The 16,280-nt window shown below is 36.9% G+C and overlaps 2 protein-coding genes across 2 annotated transcripts; one reads left to right on the top strand and one right to left on the bottom strand.

Moving 5' to 3' along the window:
- Positions 1-7,718: 7,718 nt before the first annotated feature.
- On the bottom strand, positions 7,719-8,661 carry LOC149516253 (pyrophosphate-energized vacuolar membrane proton pump-like). The gene is made up of 4 exons (XM_089768752.1): positions 8,612-8,661; positions 8,409-8,498; positions 8,110-8,246; positions 7,719-8,068 (listed from the first exon to the last, which is right to left on the bottom strand). The coding sequence occupies exons 1-4, from the start codon at positions 8,659-8,661 to the stop codon at positions 7,719-7,721; spliced, it is 627 nt and encodes a 208-aa protein (XP_089624878.1).
- Positions 8,662-11,406: 2,745 nt separating this feature from the next.
- Positions 11,407-15,958, top strand: LOC149516252 (uncharacterized). Its single transcript, XM_089768751.1, has 10 exons — positions 11,407-11,415; positions 12,819-13,022; positions 13,135-13,370; positions 13,487-13,613; positions 13,698-13,874; positions 14,139-14,210; positions 14,343-14,815; positions 14,865-15,563; positions 15,802-15,811; positions 15,875-15,958. Exons 1-10 carry the CDS (start codon positions 11,407-11,409, stop codon positions 15,956-15,958), a joined length of 2,091 nt encoding a protein of 696 aa, XP_089624877.1.
- The last annotated feature ends 322 nt before the right edge of the window (positions 15,959-16,280 follow it).

Here is a 16,280-nt window from a genome sequence, read left to right as displayed (position 1 = left end):
GTTATGAGCCACCCATGTATAGGGCCATGACCGGGTAGAACTCTTGTGCTAGGAAAGTGTCCCTATTTCAAATATTGTAATGGTTACTGGTAGCATAGCTCTAAAATCTCTAAGGCTTTTTAGAGAGGGTGAGTCGGTAGCGTACTGTCGGGTTATCTCACCGGTTGCTATCTAAGGCTCTTTAGGGAGGGTGAGTCGGTAGCGTACTGTCGGGCTGAGAAGTCTCGATGTATAATTTTCGATTATAATAAAATTCACCCCGATTGAATGTCCCGAATGTTACCTCGATGTGTTTTTTTTTTCTCGATGTGAATATGCTTTCTTGTGTGTGCTTGAGATTGATCTCGATATAATGTGTCTTTTTGTGAATGCTTGGGACTAAGCATGGCTTATGATTATTTGTTCAGATATCGAACCATTGAAGGCTGACTTGAGTGGAAGCGTCCATTCAAGTGCCGCACGGTTTATTGCTTATTGAGAGAAAGCTTAGTCCGTGACACGTGATATCAGAGCACGGTTGAAAAGTGCTAGAAAATAGAAAAGATGGCCACAAGTGGTGGACCCAATTATCAATAAAGAATTGAGGAACTTGAGACCGCGGTGGCCGCAATGAAAACTCACATGGCGACTAAAGATCGAGTGAGGGAGATCGAGACAACCCAGCGGGAGTTGTCCGATACTCTTCACAATATGAGCGGGTGGAAGCGTCCATTCAAGTGCCGTACGGTCTATTGCTTATTGAAAGAAAGCTTAGTCCATGACACGTGATATCAGAGCACGGTTGAGAAGTGCTAGAAAATAGAAGAGATGGCCACAAGTGGTGGACCCAATTACCAATAAAGAATTGAGGAACTTGAGACCGCGGTGGTCGCAATGAAAACTCACATGGCGACTAAAGATCGAGTGAGAGAGATCGAGACAATCCAGCGGGAGTTGTCCGATACTCTTCACAATGTGAGCGAGGAGGCTAGAGATGCCTTGAATATTCTTCAAAAGGAGTTTGAAGAGCTCAGAGCACAGGTGAGCATATTACAAATGGTTGTGGCCAGATCGGGTTCGAGCTCAGTGGAAAGGGCAAAAAGACCCAAGGTGCCGAAGTCACGATGCTATGAAGGGGCAAGGGATGCTAAGGAGCTTAAAAATTTTTTATTTGACATGAAGCAGTAATTTCGAGCCGTACACACGGATTCAGAGGAAGACAAGGTAGCAATGGCATCGACGTACCTCATAGGGGATGCTAAGCTATAGTGGCGCTCCAAGTTTGTCAATGACGAATGTCTGATTAAAACTTGGATGAACCTGAAACAAGAACTGAAGAACCAATTTTTTCTTGAGAATGTGGAGTATATGGCTCGAAAAAGACTTCAAAAATTGGTGCAAACAGGAACAGTGCGAGAGTTTGTAAGGAGTTTTTCTACCATGATGTTGGATATTCGAGACATGTCCGAAAAAGACAAGATGTTTTATTTTCTTGAGGGCCTCAAGCCTTGGGTCAAGACAGAACTACAAAGACAAAAAGTGCAAGACATGGCCACGGCCATGGCTGCAGCTGAACGTCTCCACGATTATAATGATGGCTCCTTAAAATGAAAAAATCTTCCATCAGCTGGCAGTAGCTTCAACTTTGGGAATGGGGAAAAGATGACCAGGTTGGACCGACCCTTCAGTGGGGGACCAGACAGGAGGTCCTTTGGTCGAGATAGCACCCAACCCAAGACAAGCAACGCAGTGATTTTCAAGCCTAGGCAACTGCTAGCTTGCTTCTTTTGCAAGGGGTCGCATCGGGTGGCCGAATGCCCACACAGAGGAGCCCTTAATGCTTTAAGGACCTCGTCTCAAGAGTCCATAAAAGTGCCAGAGAGCGTCGAAGAAGTTGAAGAGAAACTAGCCAGGATGGGTTCAATAAGGTTCCTCAATGCCCTCCGCACCCAACTAAACACGATAAAGAAAGAACAGAGTAGAGGCCTAATGTATGTGAACTTAGTGATCAATGGGAAGGCCATCAAGGCCATGGTAGATACGGGTGCAACCGATACTTTCATCACACCAGAAGAAGCAAAAAGGTGTGGTCTCCAGGTTAACAAAGACTGTGGACGAATGAAGGCAGTCAATTCACCACTCTTTACGATCAATGGAAGCTCCAAAAGTGTGACAACCAAATTGGGGCCATGGGAAGGGAAGGTAGACTTTACAGTTTCCCCCATGGATGACTTTGATGTCGTCTTCGGATTGGACTTCATGATGTTAGCTCAGGTGATCCCTATCTCCGTCGCTAGCTGCTTGTTGTTTTTAGGGGAACACCCATGTGTGGTGTTGGCCAATATCTTACCAAAGAGTGGGAAGAAAATGATTTCAGCTTTACAGTTCAAAAAAGGGGTAAAGAGAGGGGAACCCTCCTTTGTGGCCATGCCGATCTACAAAGAAGGGTCGGGAGTGGAATCGATACCCGATGGCATGGCAAAAGTGTTGGAAGAATTCGAAGAGGTGATGCCAGAGATGTTGCCTAAGGTTCTACCCCATCGACGAACAGTGGACCATGAAATTGAACTCCTCCCAGGAATGAAACTCCTTGCTAAAGCCCCTTATCGTATGGCCCCGCCAGAGTTGGTCGAACTAAGGAAACAGTTAGATGAGCTTCTACAAGCCGGGTTTATTAGACCATCAAAGGTCCTTTTCGGAGTACTAGTGCTATTTCAGAAGAAGCATGATGGGAGTTTACGATTATGTGTTGACTACAGGGCCCTGAATAAAGTCACCGTGAAAAATAAATATCCCATCCCTCTTATAGTAGATTTGTTTGATCAATTGAGTCGAGCCAAGTACTTCTCCAAATTGGACTTGAGATCTGGCTACCATCAGATCAGAATCGTTGAGAGAGATGAGCCAAAGACCACTTGTGTAACACGGTATGGTGTATTTAAATTTCTTGTTATGCCTTTTGGACTGACCAATGCTCCTGCCATATTTTGTACGTTGATGAATCAGGTGTTCCATAACTACCTAGACAAATTTGTAGTCATCTATTTAGACGACATAGTGGTATATAGCTCAACCCTGGAAGAACATCAAGAACACCTACGCCAGGTGTTTCGAAGGTTACAGGACCACCAGTTATACGTAAAAAAAAAAGAAGTGTGTATTTGCTCAAACCCAAATCCATTTTCTCGATCACATTGTTGAACGTGACCATATTCGAATGGACATGGAAAAGGTTAGGGCCATCAAGGAGTGGACAACACCAAAGAATGTTAGTGAACTCCGTTCGTTTTTTGGACTGACCAACTATTATAGAAGGTTTGTGAAAGGGTACTCTCGTAAGACCACGATTTTCACGGAGCTGTTGAAGAAGGAGCATAAATGGTGTTGGACGAGTGAGTGCCAAGAGGCCTTTGAGGGATTGAAGAATGCTATTATGAAGGATCCCATCTTAGCTCTCTTTGATATTGAAAAGCCTTTCGAAGTTTAAACAGATGCATCTGATTTTGCTATTGGAGGAGTGTTTTTACAATAACATCACCCGATAGCATTTGAAAGTAGGAAGGTAAGTGAAGCTGAGAGGAAGTATACGACCTAAGAAAAGAGCTCCTGGCGGTAGTTCACTGCTTGAAGGCTTGGCGACATTATTTGTTGGGTTCACACTTTGTCGTGAAGACAGACAATGCAGCTGTTAGCCATTTCCTCACCCAACCAAGGCTTACAGTGAAACAGGCTAGATGGCAGGAATTCTTAGCGGAGTTCGACTTTTACTTTGAGCACACCGCTGGAAAAACCAATCAAGTGATCGATGCATTGAGCAGGAGAGTAGGATTAGCGACCCTTAAAAGAATTACCCCAATGGATGCTAGTAGAACCACGACAAACGTTTGCAAGTTGATTGAGGATCATTTAGGGAAAGACCCGCAGGCCAATGCCATCATGAAACTAGTGGAAGAGGGAAAGTCCAAGTACTTCTGACAAGAAAATGGGGTATTATGGATCAAGGGGCCTTGATTGTTTGTACCAAGGGCAAGAGGTCTGAGACAGATGCTGATGAGGGAATGTCATGACACCCCATGAGCGGGTCATTCAGGTTGGCAACGTACTTTGATGTTATTGAAACATGGGTACTATTGATCTCAGATACGATAAGATGTAATGGACTATACAAAAACCTGCCTCATTTACCAACAAGACAAAGTTGAAAAGAGAAAACTTGCAGGCTTGCTTGAACCACTATTGGTACCCGTCAGACCATGGGAAAGCATCTCTCTCGATTTCATTTCAAGCCTACCCAAGGTTGGTGATCTTAGAGCCATTTTGGTAGTGATTGATCGGTTCTCTAAGTATGCCACATTCATTCCCGCTCACAAGTATTGTACAGTAGAAGAACAGCTCGACTATTGTTTAAACATGTCAAATACTAGGGCCTCCCTCAAAATATTGTCAGCGATAGAGATCCGAGATTCACGGGATCTTTCTGGAGAGAACTTTTCAAGATATTAAGATCCCAACTCAACATCTTCTCAAGCTACCACCCTCAAACCGACGGCCAAACGGAACGGTTCAATGGATTGCTAGAAGAATATTTGAGGCATTTTATTCAAGCCAATCAGAAGAACTAACCTTCGTTATTAGACATTGCTTAACTCTGCTTTAATTCCAATAAAAGCTCTTCCACCAGCAAGAGCCCATTTGAGGTGGTCACGGGACAGTCACCAAGGTTACCCCACACTTTCTTGGAATAATATGAAGGGAAAAATCTGAGAGCCTTCAACCTCGACAAGGAGTGGAAACAAAACACGGAGATCGCACAAGCCTACTTGGAGAAAGCATCGAAGCGAATAAAGAAATGGGCAGACAAAGGTCGCAGGGCTCAACAATTCCAAGTCAATGATTTGATTTTTGTTCGATTAGTTCTTGAATAAACCAAGTTTTTGAGAAAGAGAGATTGTAGACTGGTACATAAATATGAGAGTCTAGTGAAGATCCTTTTCAAGGTGGGGAATGCTTCTTACAAACTCGACCCACCAAAGTAGATGAAGGTGCACCCAGTATTTCATGTGAGCAACCTGAAACCTTTTCATACTGACCCTACAGATGCTAGCTGAAAAGAGCCAACTAGAGTCGCCATCACCATGAAGCTACCCTCAGAGCGTTGAGTTGAAGAGATCTTAGCCGACAGGAAAACCAAGATATCTCGAAGACTTATTCGGGAATACTTAGTGAAGTGAGAGGGATTAGGACTAGAAGAAACTAGCTAGGAAAGAGAGCACGACCTCCAGAGATTCAACAGGAAGATCGAAGAGTTTCAAGCCAGCAAGTCAACGATGACGTCGATAGAATAGGTGAGGGAGGATGTCATGAGCCAACCTTGTATAGGGCCATGACCGGGGCTTAGGTTGTCATGAGCCACCCATGTATAGGGCCATGATCGAGTAGAACTCTTGTGCTAAGAAAAGTGTCTCCATTTCAAACATTATAATGGTTACTGGTAGCATAGCTCTAAAATCTCTAAGGCTCTTTAGAGGGGGTGAACCGGCAGCGTACTGTCGGGCTGTCTCACCGGTTGCTATAAGGGCCTAGGCCATCCACCAAGGGCTGCCCCTTGGCCCTGATGATAGTGGGAAGTCCTGATGTATGGTTCTCGATTATAATAAAATTCACCTCGATTGAATGTCTCGAATGTTGTCTCGATGTATTTTTCTTTTTTTCTCGATGTGAATGTACTTTCTTGTGTGTGCTTGAGATTGATCTCTATATAATGTGTCTTTTTGTGAATGCTTAGGACTAACCATGGCTTATGGTTATTTGTTTAGATATCGAACCATTGAAGGCTGACTTGGGTGGAAGTGTCCATTCAAGTGTCACACGGTCTATTGCTTATTAAGAGAAAGCTTAGTCCGTGACACCTAGTGTGTGAAGCACAAAGTGGGATGATTCAAATGTATTATCTCTCTTTCTTTCTTTCTCTCTAACAAAGTTTGTGATATAATTCATGTATCAATAAAAAATTTTATATAACTAAAAAATTTAAATGAGATGTTATATATATATATAAAATATCAAAAAATTTAATAATTTAAAATTTTGAGTTCAAGTGGTATCAAACATATATCTATAGGCTTTTTGATGTGCTTCCGTAAGTTTCAAGTGTGACTTATCTATCCAACAATTTATATCAAAATTGAAAGTTTGACTTGAATGTAGCGAATGTGTGTAATCGAAACACCTAAAAAGGTGATATACTAAATCAATCTGTGATAAAATACAAGGTTAAGGTCATGATTGAAGTCAAGCTTGAGAGGCACTAAGATAACTTAGGTAGTAAGGTTATGTGCTATGATTGAGTCCAAGCTTGAAGGTCATTGAGACAACCAAAACCCACAAAGAGGCAATATTGCGTGCTATGAGTAAATCCAAGTTTGAGAGGCATTGAAACAACCTAGAGCTATAGAAAGGTAAGGTTGAATGTTGGGCCTAAGGTGTGCTAAGACCATCAAAGACATGAGTCCAAGCTTGAGGGCATTGAGATTAGACCCATAGAGAGGCAAGATTGTGTGCTATAATTGAGTTCAAGCTTGAGGGGCATTGAGACAACTTAAACCCACAAAGAGATAAGATTGAATTCCGTGCCTAAGGTGCATTAAGACCATTTAAGATGTGAGATTGTCTGGCCCAAAACGAGATATTGATAGGACTTACTCATACAAGAGAATCAAGATGAGACTTTGATCAAAACTCATAAATGAACGAAAAAGATTGTTAGAATATAGTTTACATGTGAGTAAAGAATCTCACATCACTAAAAAATTTGAATGAGATGTCTTATATATACATAGATGACTCAAAAACCTAATAACTTAAGCTTTTTATTCAAGTAGTACCCATCATATATGTATGAGCTTTTTGGTGTGCTCCTTGATACGATTCTTTGCTTAGCTTACTGGAATTTTAGATCCTGAAATAAAAGAAAGAAGAACAAAAAAAAGAAAAAAGAAAAATAGAGTAAAAATTTTGGAAAGAAAATATTTTCTGATATTACTTCATAAAATCTTTTACAATTTCCTTCTCACCCATTTATTATAATCTTTTAACATATTTAAGTTGTAATTCGAGAATATCAGATGCCAGCAGCAGCTATCTCTAACAATCATAAAAAGTAATTAAAATTGAAATAAAATTACCAAAGCATTATCTGAAATGAAACATTCTTATAAGTTTAAAATTGAGGTCCAATATTATTTAAATAGACCCAATGATACTATATGGCTATAGCTTAATGCACTATTTGGCCCCTACCAATACCTTTCTCATAGAAATGATCATTGTCTTCAAGGATCAAATGCAAAAATTTATTTTTCAATTTCAACAGAACCTTCCTTGCATCACCTTCTAATACCACCATGCTATTAGCATTATCAGCAAAGTTATCAGTAGTAATGACATTAGTGGAAAACAAAAGAGGCATTTGTAGCTTTAGAATTTACATAATGATAACTTCTTCGTGAGATGGATACTGATCATTTACAATATACTGATCATTTAGAATAAGCAAGCTGAGTTTTTATTATTATTACCAGGTTAACAAATTTTTTAATTATTTTGTGGCAAGCATATACCAAAGCACCATCAACATAAGCCATAATAATTTGACCACTGCCCTTAAATTCTTTTTGTAAATGCATGAGATAAAACTCAAGGTGGAGTTCTCTAGCAATAGCAAAAATGTGCTCTCCCAACTATTCAATGGTACAGATAACTATATAATCACATTCAGCCAAAGACTTCATCCTTTCAGCCATTTTAGAAAAATCTGAAAAGTCATGACTAAAAACAAATAACCTATAAGGAAGCATTGCCCCAACAAGCAAACCAATAAAAACTATAGTGGTCATTTTATCAATTGTTAAAATAGCATAAACATAGCTCACAAAGCTACCAAAGAGGACAAAAAACACTAAGGCTGCTAAGCCAATGGTAAAACCTTCTCCATTAGCAGCAGTGTTATTTCTTTCAGCGTCAAAAACATTAATTCTCTTTTGTATTCTGTTGCTAATTGGACCATAAACATCAATAGACAATCCAGTAGCTATGGTGTTAACCATTCCAAGGACAATAATAAGGCCATACTTAGAATAAAGTTAACACAAACAAAAATGTTGGCTATAAAAGCAAATATAGGAATAATGCAAGACTTGTAGCCAAACGCAAGGCCAACAATGACAATATTTGCAATGTCGGCCCTATAGACAACATCTTGTATAAGGCTATATGTATTATTAATATGATAGTCAACTATAAAACCATTAATTACGCCAACCCAAAAACCAACAGTATCACATGGGAATTATTGCCACTTTATCACATCTTCTTAATCTTTAAGACTAAAAATGGTAAAAGAAAACGAAAGAACCATCCCACTAACAAACTAGATTCTAACTTTCATGCAAATTGTAGCAATGATAAATCGCTTCTGCAATGATGGTTCTATTTTCTTAGCAGTCTTGATCTCAACAAAACTGATGATGAAATGATATAACCTTCGAGACAACTCATGATTGATGCCAAGGGAAGAAAGTGTAGTAATAACAAAGGCAACACATAATCCAACATAAGACAAAAAAAATCAAACACCACTCTAGTTATAACACCAATATTATCCCAAACATTGTTAATACCCATATTTGTCGATTTGGTAAAAATCTCTACACAAATTCTACAAAAAAAAAAACCATGGATGAACCTCGAGGCGGATAACCAATAATCACTACAATGGCCATTAGTTGAAAATTTTACATTTCAGGATTTTTTTGTCGAACAGAGTTAGTAATCAAATAAACATCAATTACTAAAATTTATAAGGCTTTATCTTTGATAGGTGTTACATAAAACCTATGCTGAAATTTTCTCCACTGCTCCATATAGATATGACCAATAACCATAAGGTTATAAGACTAAACATCATAATTATCATACTTCAAGCTATCCACAATTACTTGAACATGTAAATGCTTAACAAGACCAAAAAATCCCATACCAATGTAAGTATCAACAGTTACAAAAATCTCACTCTCAAGTCTTATGGCATAATTTCCATTTATTTATAAAAACAACAATTGAGTTTCTTCATATAAACCACTTTCAATAAAACCACCAATCATTTTACCAATTATATAATAATTTACCTCCCCACTAACCCAAATAACCTTATTTGTATCCTTCATCTCTATTATTAACAACTTGAACCCGTAAGGATCATAAACTACCCTTAGCTTATATCAATCATAGTCACCATCAAATAAGCCATTTCAACCATCCCACACATATTATCATGTACAATAACCATTTTTCCAAATATTGCAGTAAGCTTTGGTCATTACATACTTCATATACTAAACCAACCTTATTAATTGGTTTTAAAACATTATCATCCACTATTACTATACCTATATTTTCTTATTTATGATGTTGATGTGTATAAAAAACCAAAGTGAATGGGTGTGAAACTTTAGGTTTGACAGTGCTACCCATAACAACACAGTAAACATAAGACTTATCATTATTCTCATTATTAGAAATGATAAAAATGGTTTTGTCATTATTGAATTCACATCAACATGTAAAGAAGAAAGTAATAGAGGCTGTTCAATTTGAGGCTAGGTACTAAGTTGAATGGTAGGGGAAGTGTTTGATAAATAAGGGTTTTAGGCACATCATAAAACCAAGATTCTAAATGCTTATATATTTTCAAAGTGTGTGTCAAGGATTTAGGTCAAAAGAATCATACTAATTTGGATAAGTTAGACTTCAGATTGTTGATGAAGAAGTTGAAAACATTTTCTTTATCCAATTGTTGAAACTTAAAAAATTCATCAAATTCTTTGAATATTCATCCACTGTTCTGGTCTGCTTTAAGTTTACTAGTCTAGATAGGGGGTCAAAGGCCATCTGAAATAGCTTATTAAGATATGCTCTAAACTTAGCCCAAAAATTTTCAAATCACTGGGCTCCCCTTGCATCTAGCTTCTACGACTCATCTGACATTTAGGTCACACCATGTTACACCTAATTGAACTCCTGTGTTGTAATTCTTTCCACCATGGTTGTTGAGAATGCCAAAAAGAGGCTTTGATGCCACTGATACGAGCTTTTGCTTACCCTATTGGAATCTCAAATCCTAAAATAGAAGAAAGAAGAACAAAAAGAAAAATAGAAAAGAAGAAGAAGAAGAAGAAGAAAAAAAAAGTAAAAAATATGAAGAAAATATATTTTTTTATATTACTCTATAAAATCGTTTACAATACCTTTCTCACTTTCTTTTTATAATCTTTTAATAAATTTAAACTGTAACTCGAGAATATCGAATGCCAGTAGCAACTAACTCTAATGATCCCAAAAAATTAATTAAAATTGAAATAAAACTATTAAGGCATTGCCTGAAATGAAACCTTTCTAAGTCCAGAATTGAGGTCCATGGTTAGTTAGATAGACTCAATGACACCATATGGCTGTAATTTAATGTGCTGTTTGGCCCATATAATTTTCGTGGGCATTTAAGTGTGGCTTATCTCCCAACCGCAAGAATATCCTTTCTCCACTGGTGAGCCATGGTTTTGGCGTGGGTTTTCTAGGGTTTAAAACAGTTTATAGAGTTTAAAATAGTGCAAGTTGAGATTTTGGAAAAAATTTTCGGAGGAAGCACTGGCCATGCCAGCCTCTGATAGTGTTAATCATGAATTACGTTTAGTAGAAGTGGGACAGAAACTCATGAAATGTAATACCCCAACCCAAATAATAATTGGGCTAGACTAATACTAAAGCCCATCAGTTTATTAAGATATTATTTAGTAAAAGAAAAAGGGCTGAAGTATTAGATGAAAGAAAACCTAATTATCGTGAAACAGAAAAAAAAATAGAGTTCTTCTTCTTCATCTTCCTTAGGGTTAGAGAATATGAAAAATCAAGTTGGAGATTCACAATCAAAGGCTACAATCAAGTTAATCCCTTAAAGGTGAGTACATGTCCTCTTTTTATTTAAGAAGAAATATCAAGTTGATTGCTATTATTTAGAGTTGAAGTTTTGAGAGAAAAATCATGAAATCTTTCATTAATCTTAATGATCTATTTGGGTAAATTACTGGGCTTTGTTTATTTTATGTTCTTAAGATTTATTGATGATTATTGAATGGAGTTTGAAGGTTAAAAGTAAGGATTTGAGTTTTTAAAGATTGAAGGAAAAATTCTATTTTTGGATGAGATGTTGTGATCTATAATAATGAATTGAAATAAAATTTTGTATTAATGGATAGATTATTGTTGTGATTATTATATATCATTGGAAAGCATGTTGAATCTAGTTTCTAATGAAACAAACGAAAGTCAAATCCGAGTTTTTTATAAATAGTTTTCTAATTTTAACTTAAGGATATGCAGGCTGTAAGACAACAACATCAGGGTTGAATTACGAAATTTTTCTTAATTTGTATACAAGGATTTACAGATTAAGCCATATATGTTTGAAAAGCTTATTGAGTCTACTTTCCAATAAAACAAGCGGAATTGAATTTGGAGTTTCCTGTGAATAAATATATAATTTTTATTAGAAGGTATATAGGTTGTTTGGCAGCAATATATGATGTGGATTTCAAAAATTGTTATAATTAATCTACAAGGAATTACGAGGTGTGCCATATATGGTTAGAAAGCTTATTAAGTCTAGTTTCTTACGCATTAAAGAGATCATAATTCCGATTTGGATATATTAAGATATGACTGTTTTAATGAAAAGAGGTCAGGCTGTCAATATTAATTAGTTAAGTTAACCCTTTGTGTAACTTAGTTGATTTTTGTATAAATGGTCTCAAAAAGGGTTGATTAAATTATGATATGTTGAAATGATCTTGGATAGGCCATTAATTATTTTGAGGAAAAACTAAGTGGTGGAATCGAATGGAGGTAAGTAGAATCTCACACATTTTGCTTGTTTTCGAATCTATGTGTATATGTATGTTTATAAATGAATGATAATGATGATATATGATGATTTTAATGATTGATCCATGATTTGGTTTGATTATGATATTTGAATGATAGCATATTTTGCAATGATTTATGAAGTGACATATTTTAACATGGATTTATGAATTTATGAAATATTTGACAAAACGATGATCTTGAAACGTTTTGATATTATGATTTGATGAATGTTTTGAATAATCTATATGATGTGTAAGAAAACAATGCTTGGTCTGATAAGGTATATGAGCCTATACTTACTGAGTTATGGTTTGTTCATTCCTCTTTTACTTTTTCTTCACAAATGACTAAGTGATAAGTTTGGTTAGTCTTGTGTGAAGCTAGAAGATGAAATGGGTAAGATTACTTAATCGTCGGAGAATATGTTGGCCAATGAGATTTTAAAAGGCAGTTTTATATTTTATATGGTTTGTATTTGGATATATAAAGATTTATCATTAGTTGAATTAAATATATGAATTTTACTTAATTAATTATTTTATTGAAGAATTTTAAAATGTTTAAAAAAGAAGGCTTCATATTATTTTGAGATTTTCTTCAAGATAATATGGTCATGTTACGTCTTGATCTCGGGGCATGACATGAACCCTCCTTTATATGCCGATCACCTCCTCCCTCTTCTCGATGTAAGCCCAAATTTAGATTCCCATCTTCTTTCATTTTAAAGGCAATTGATTCCTTTTTCATAAATTTTAAGCTTTTTTATATGTATATATAGTTAAAGGTAGTTTAATTTTTTTTTAATTTGATGTACTTTTCTGATCTTTTGGTACCAATAATGGGATTTTCTATATGAATCTTAGGAACCTGAAAATTGTCTTTCAAGAGTGGATCCAAAGCTGAGCAAATCAATGCAAAATGCCCTGTCCGTATTAATGAAGGCATTGGTTGCAAAACACCTTTTCGGACATTCAAACGAGGATGTCAAAGTTGCGGTTGCTTCTTGCATCTGTGAATTAACCCGAATAACTGCACCAGATACCCCTTATGACGATCACCGAATGAAGGTGCTTTAAATTCGATTAATTCGTTGTTTGATGCTTTGCCAGACATTTTTTTTAATCTGCTTTCCCTTTATATGATGTGTCTGTCCCTACTAATGTGTGTGTGTGTGTGTAGGAAGTCTTTAAAGTGATTGTATCGTCATTGAAAGATCTATCTCATAAGTCCAGCCGCTCATATGTTAAGAGGACCTACGTTCTTAGAAATGTTGCCATGCTCAGGTTATGTTTAGTGATGTTGGATCTTGATTGTGATGCACTCATCATTGAAATGTTCCAGCATTTTGTTAATGCAATGAGGTACAGACTAAAGTCATCATCTGAGAGTTTTCGACATCTGGTTGACCCAATAGAGTGATAAAGGCTTGGTTGTTGTTGTTGTTGTATTTATAAAAAAAAATGGTTTTGATATGCTGTACGGTACAAGCAAAATCATTATGTTCTGATGATTTTGTTTGTTTGTTTTTCAGGGATTATCACCTGAAGAATGTTTTTTTTTACATGGAGATGATTATGGACCATGTCCTGAAAGAAAGTGAAAACATCTCTATGGAGCTACCCTTCCCAATCTTTCTGATTGTTAAAAAGGACAATAAGGTTCATTGGCATTTGACTAAACTGTAAGCTTCTACTCTTCTGTTGGGTTATCTTGCATTCATGGAGTACTAAAATGTTTTACAGGAAGTTCTGCCTGTAGCTTGGAAGTTGGTTGACAGAGTTCTTGCAAGTTATACGTCAAAGCTCAAACCTTGCCTAATGCAAGCTGTAAAAAACTCATGCTTTTCCCCATGTTATTATAGTAAAGTAGTTGCTTCTATATGCCAAGAGACTTCTGATGCTGCTAATAATGACAAAAAAGTAAGTATCTCAGTAGTATCAATAGTATCTGAAGCATCTTTTTTTTTTGAGGACACTGTTTTAATCACTTGCTGTAGTGTTTCTGTATGCACGTCCACTTTGCATGGGTTGCAAATAAATTGTGCACCACTTGATTTTATTACCTTGTCTGTGTTATTCATCAAAACGTCTTATGTTGTTGGCTGGTGACGACATCTACTTACCGCTACTTTATGGGAATGTTTTGAGCAGACTTTGTCCCTTTATTTTATTACATTGCCATAGGCTAATGAAAGCGAGCCTAGAGGGTTATCTGTGAATAAGGCAGCCTGGCGCATTTTGTTCTTGTATGCAATTGTCAGCTATCTGTCTATTTAGGTCTCCATTACATATCTATCTACCTTTGGTTTCCAGGGATTATTTTTCTTCCTGCTAATCAATATTTGTTGTTAGAGTTGAAAGCTTATAAATGATTGAATTTTCTATCAGGAGGATAAAGAGATTCGTAAACAATCAGCTTCCACTAAACAAGTTGATCTTGCAAATTATAAATCTCCAAAGTTGGTTGCTAGTGATGTAGTTATGCAAATCAGGGAGGCAGATTCAAACTCCCTAAAGAAGAGCGAGCATGACCATCTTGCTGATAAGCCCATAAATGTTGATTCATTAAGCATTGCTGGAGCAGATGATTTGGGAACTGAGAAGGTGGTCAATTCTGAATTTGAGTCAGATGCCTATAACAGATTGACAAAATCTAATTTGGAATCTACAGAACCTTCTGAAAATTTGTATATTTTTGAGAAGGAAGTTGAGACTGTTCCAGACCAAAAAAAGGACAGCAAGGATCTCCCTGGTTCATTGGATGAGGACTTGTTCATGGATGGGACTGTATCTTTGCAGAATCTGAAATGGACAGGTATTCAACCTTCTAATATGGAATCTACAAAACCTTCTGAAAATCTGTATATTGTACCAAGGAAGTTGAGATCCTTCCAACCATAAAAAGGGCAGCAAGGATGCCTCTGGTGCATCACATGAGCACCTGCCCGTTAATGGGGCTGTATCCTTGCAAAATGAAAAAGAGACAGGTATTCAACCAACTTTGGAATCTACAAAACCTTCTGAAAATATTTATATTTATGAGAAGGAAGTTGAGACCCTATTAGACCATGAAAAGGACAGCAAGGATGGCCCTGATTCTTTGCACGAAGATTTGTCGATTAATGAGGCTGTATCCTTGCAAAATGACGAAGATACGGTTATTCAACCTCCCTCACCTAAAGCAAACGAGGATGAAGTGACCGGTCTTACTTTCTCAATACTTAGTGGGATTGTCCCTGATGCTCAGCCCCGGAGGAAAGACAGCATAATTAAGGAGATCACTCCTGTGGTTGATAATGCCTTAAGAAAGGCATCTGAAGGAACAAGAGATTCAGAAGCAAAAGGAAATAAATGCCCTGAAGAACAGGTGTCTGCTACGGTTTCCAAGGACGATAAAAATCCTGCAGAAATAGAAGAAATTGAGAAAGAAAATGACACTGCAACTGCCCCAAAGGCAACATCACTAAAGCAGTCATTAAAGAAGTTAGGTGCCAGCAGCAAAATGGATGGATTGTCTTCAAAGCAGCTGGAACTTAAGAAAAAGAGAGCTCAAGTAAAATGTATTTCTGAAAGGATGGAACAAAATCTTCAGCCAGGAATGGCGACAAGGTACTTTGGGCGTTTAAATTGTAATTTTAGCTGTTCAGTTGATGTTCTGGCATGTTGATTTTGTTGTCTAGATTGTTTAATTAAAGGAATCTTTTGTTTATGTTATTTATGAATTATTATGAACATTTTGTTTCCATGCTTTCTACTTATTCAATTGTTATCGTTTTGATTGCCTTCAAACCTGTGTCCTTTGTCTTTGCTATTTTTCCTTTTGATTTCTTGTCTTGACATGTTGAAGGAATTGTTCTGTATTTTCTTCTAGTTAGGTTGAGGACTACTAACTTCTTGCTTTCCTAATAATTCTTTGGCAGGCATCAGTTTCTATAGATTATGGTGAGAATCTGGTTGGTTTGAAAGTCAAAGTCTGTTGGCCGAAAGATCAGATTAAAGTATAAATATTAGTTTCTAGATTTCCTTCTTTATATATTACAACTCTATGACGCCAAATTTAATTTTCATTATGTTTATATGCTTTTTTCACATTCAACCTCCGCATAGCTTCTGCAACCAATCTTCTCATGTGAATAAACGTTGGACTTATTTCTATACTACTGACAGAGTCTTGATTCAACAATTCTAAAGAAAAACTCAGAATAACTGCTGAAATTTGTGGATCCTTGCATTTATGTTCTTTAATCTTGACTACCTCTTGCACCATTGTTGCCAGAGGCCAGATTTCTGCTTCACAGGACAAAGTGCAGCCTGCAGAGCCCACTA

Source organism: Durio zibethinus, chromosome 11 (assembly GCF_047325235.1).
Source record: "Durio zibethinus cultivar Kanyao isolate XHJ-2024 chromosome 11, ASM4732523v1, whole genome shotgun sequence".
Classification (NCBI taxonomy): domain Eukaryota; kingdom Viridiplantae; phylum Streptophyta; class Magnoliopsida; order Malvales; family Malvaceae; genus Durio; species Durio zibethinus.
The sequence above is the reverse complement of the archived record's forward strand: the minus strand, read 5'-3'. Positions and strand labels throughout refer to the sequence as shown.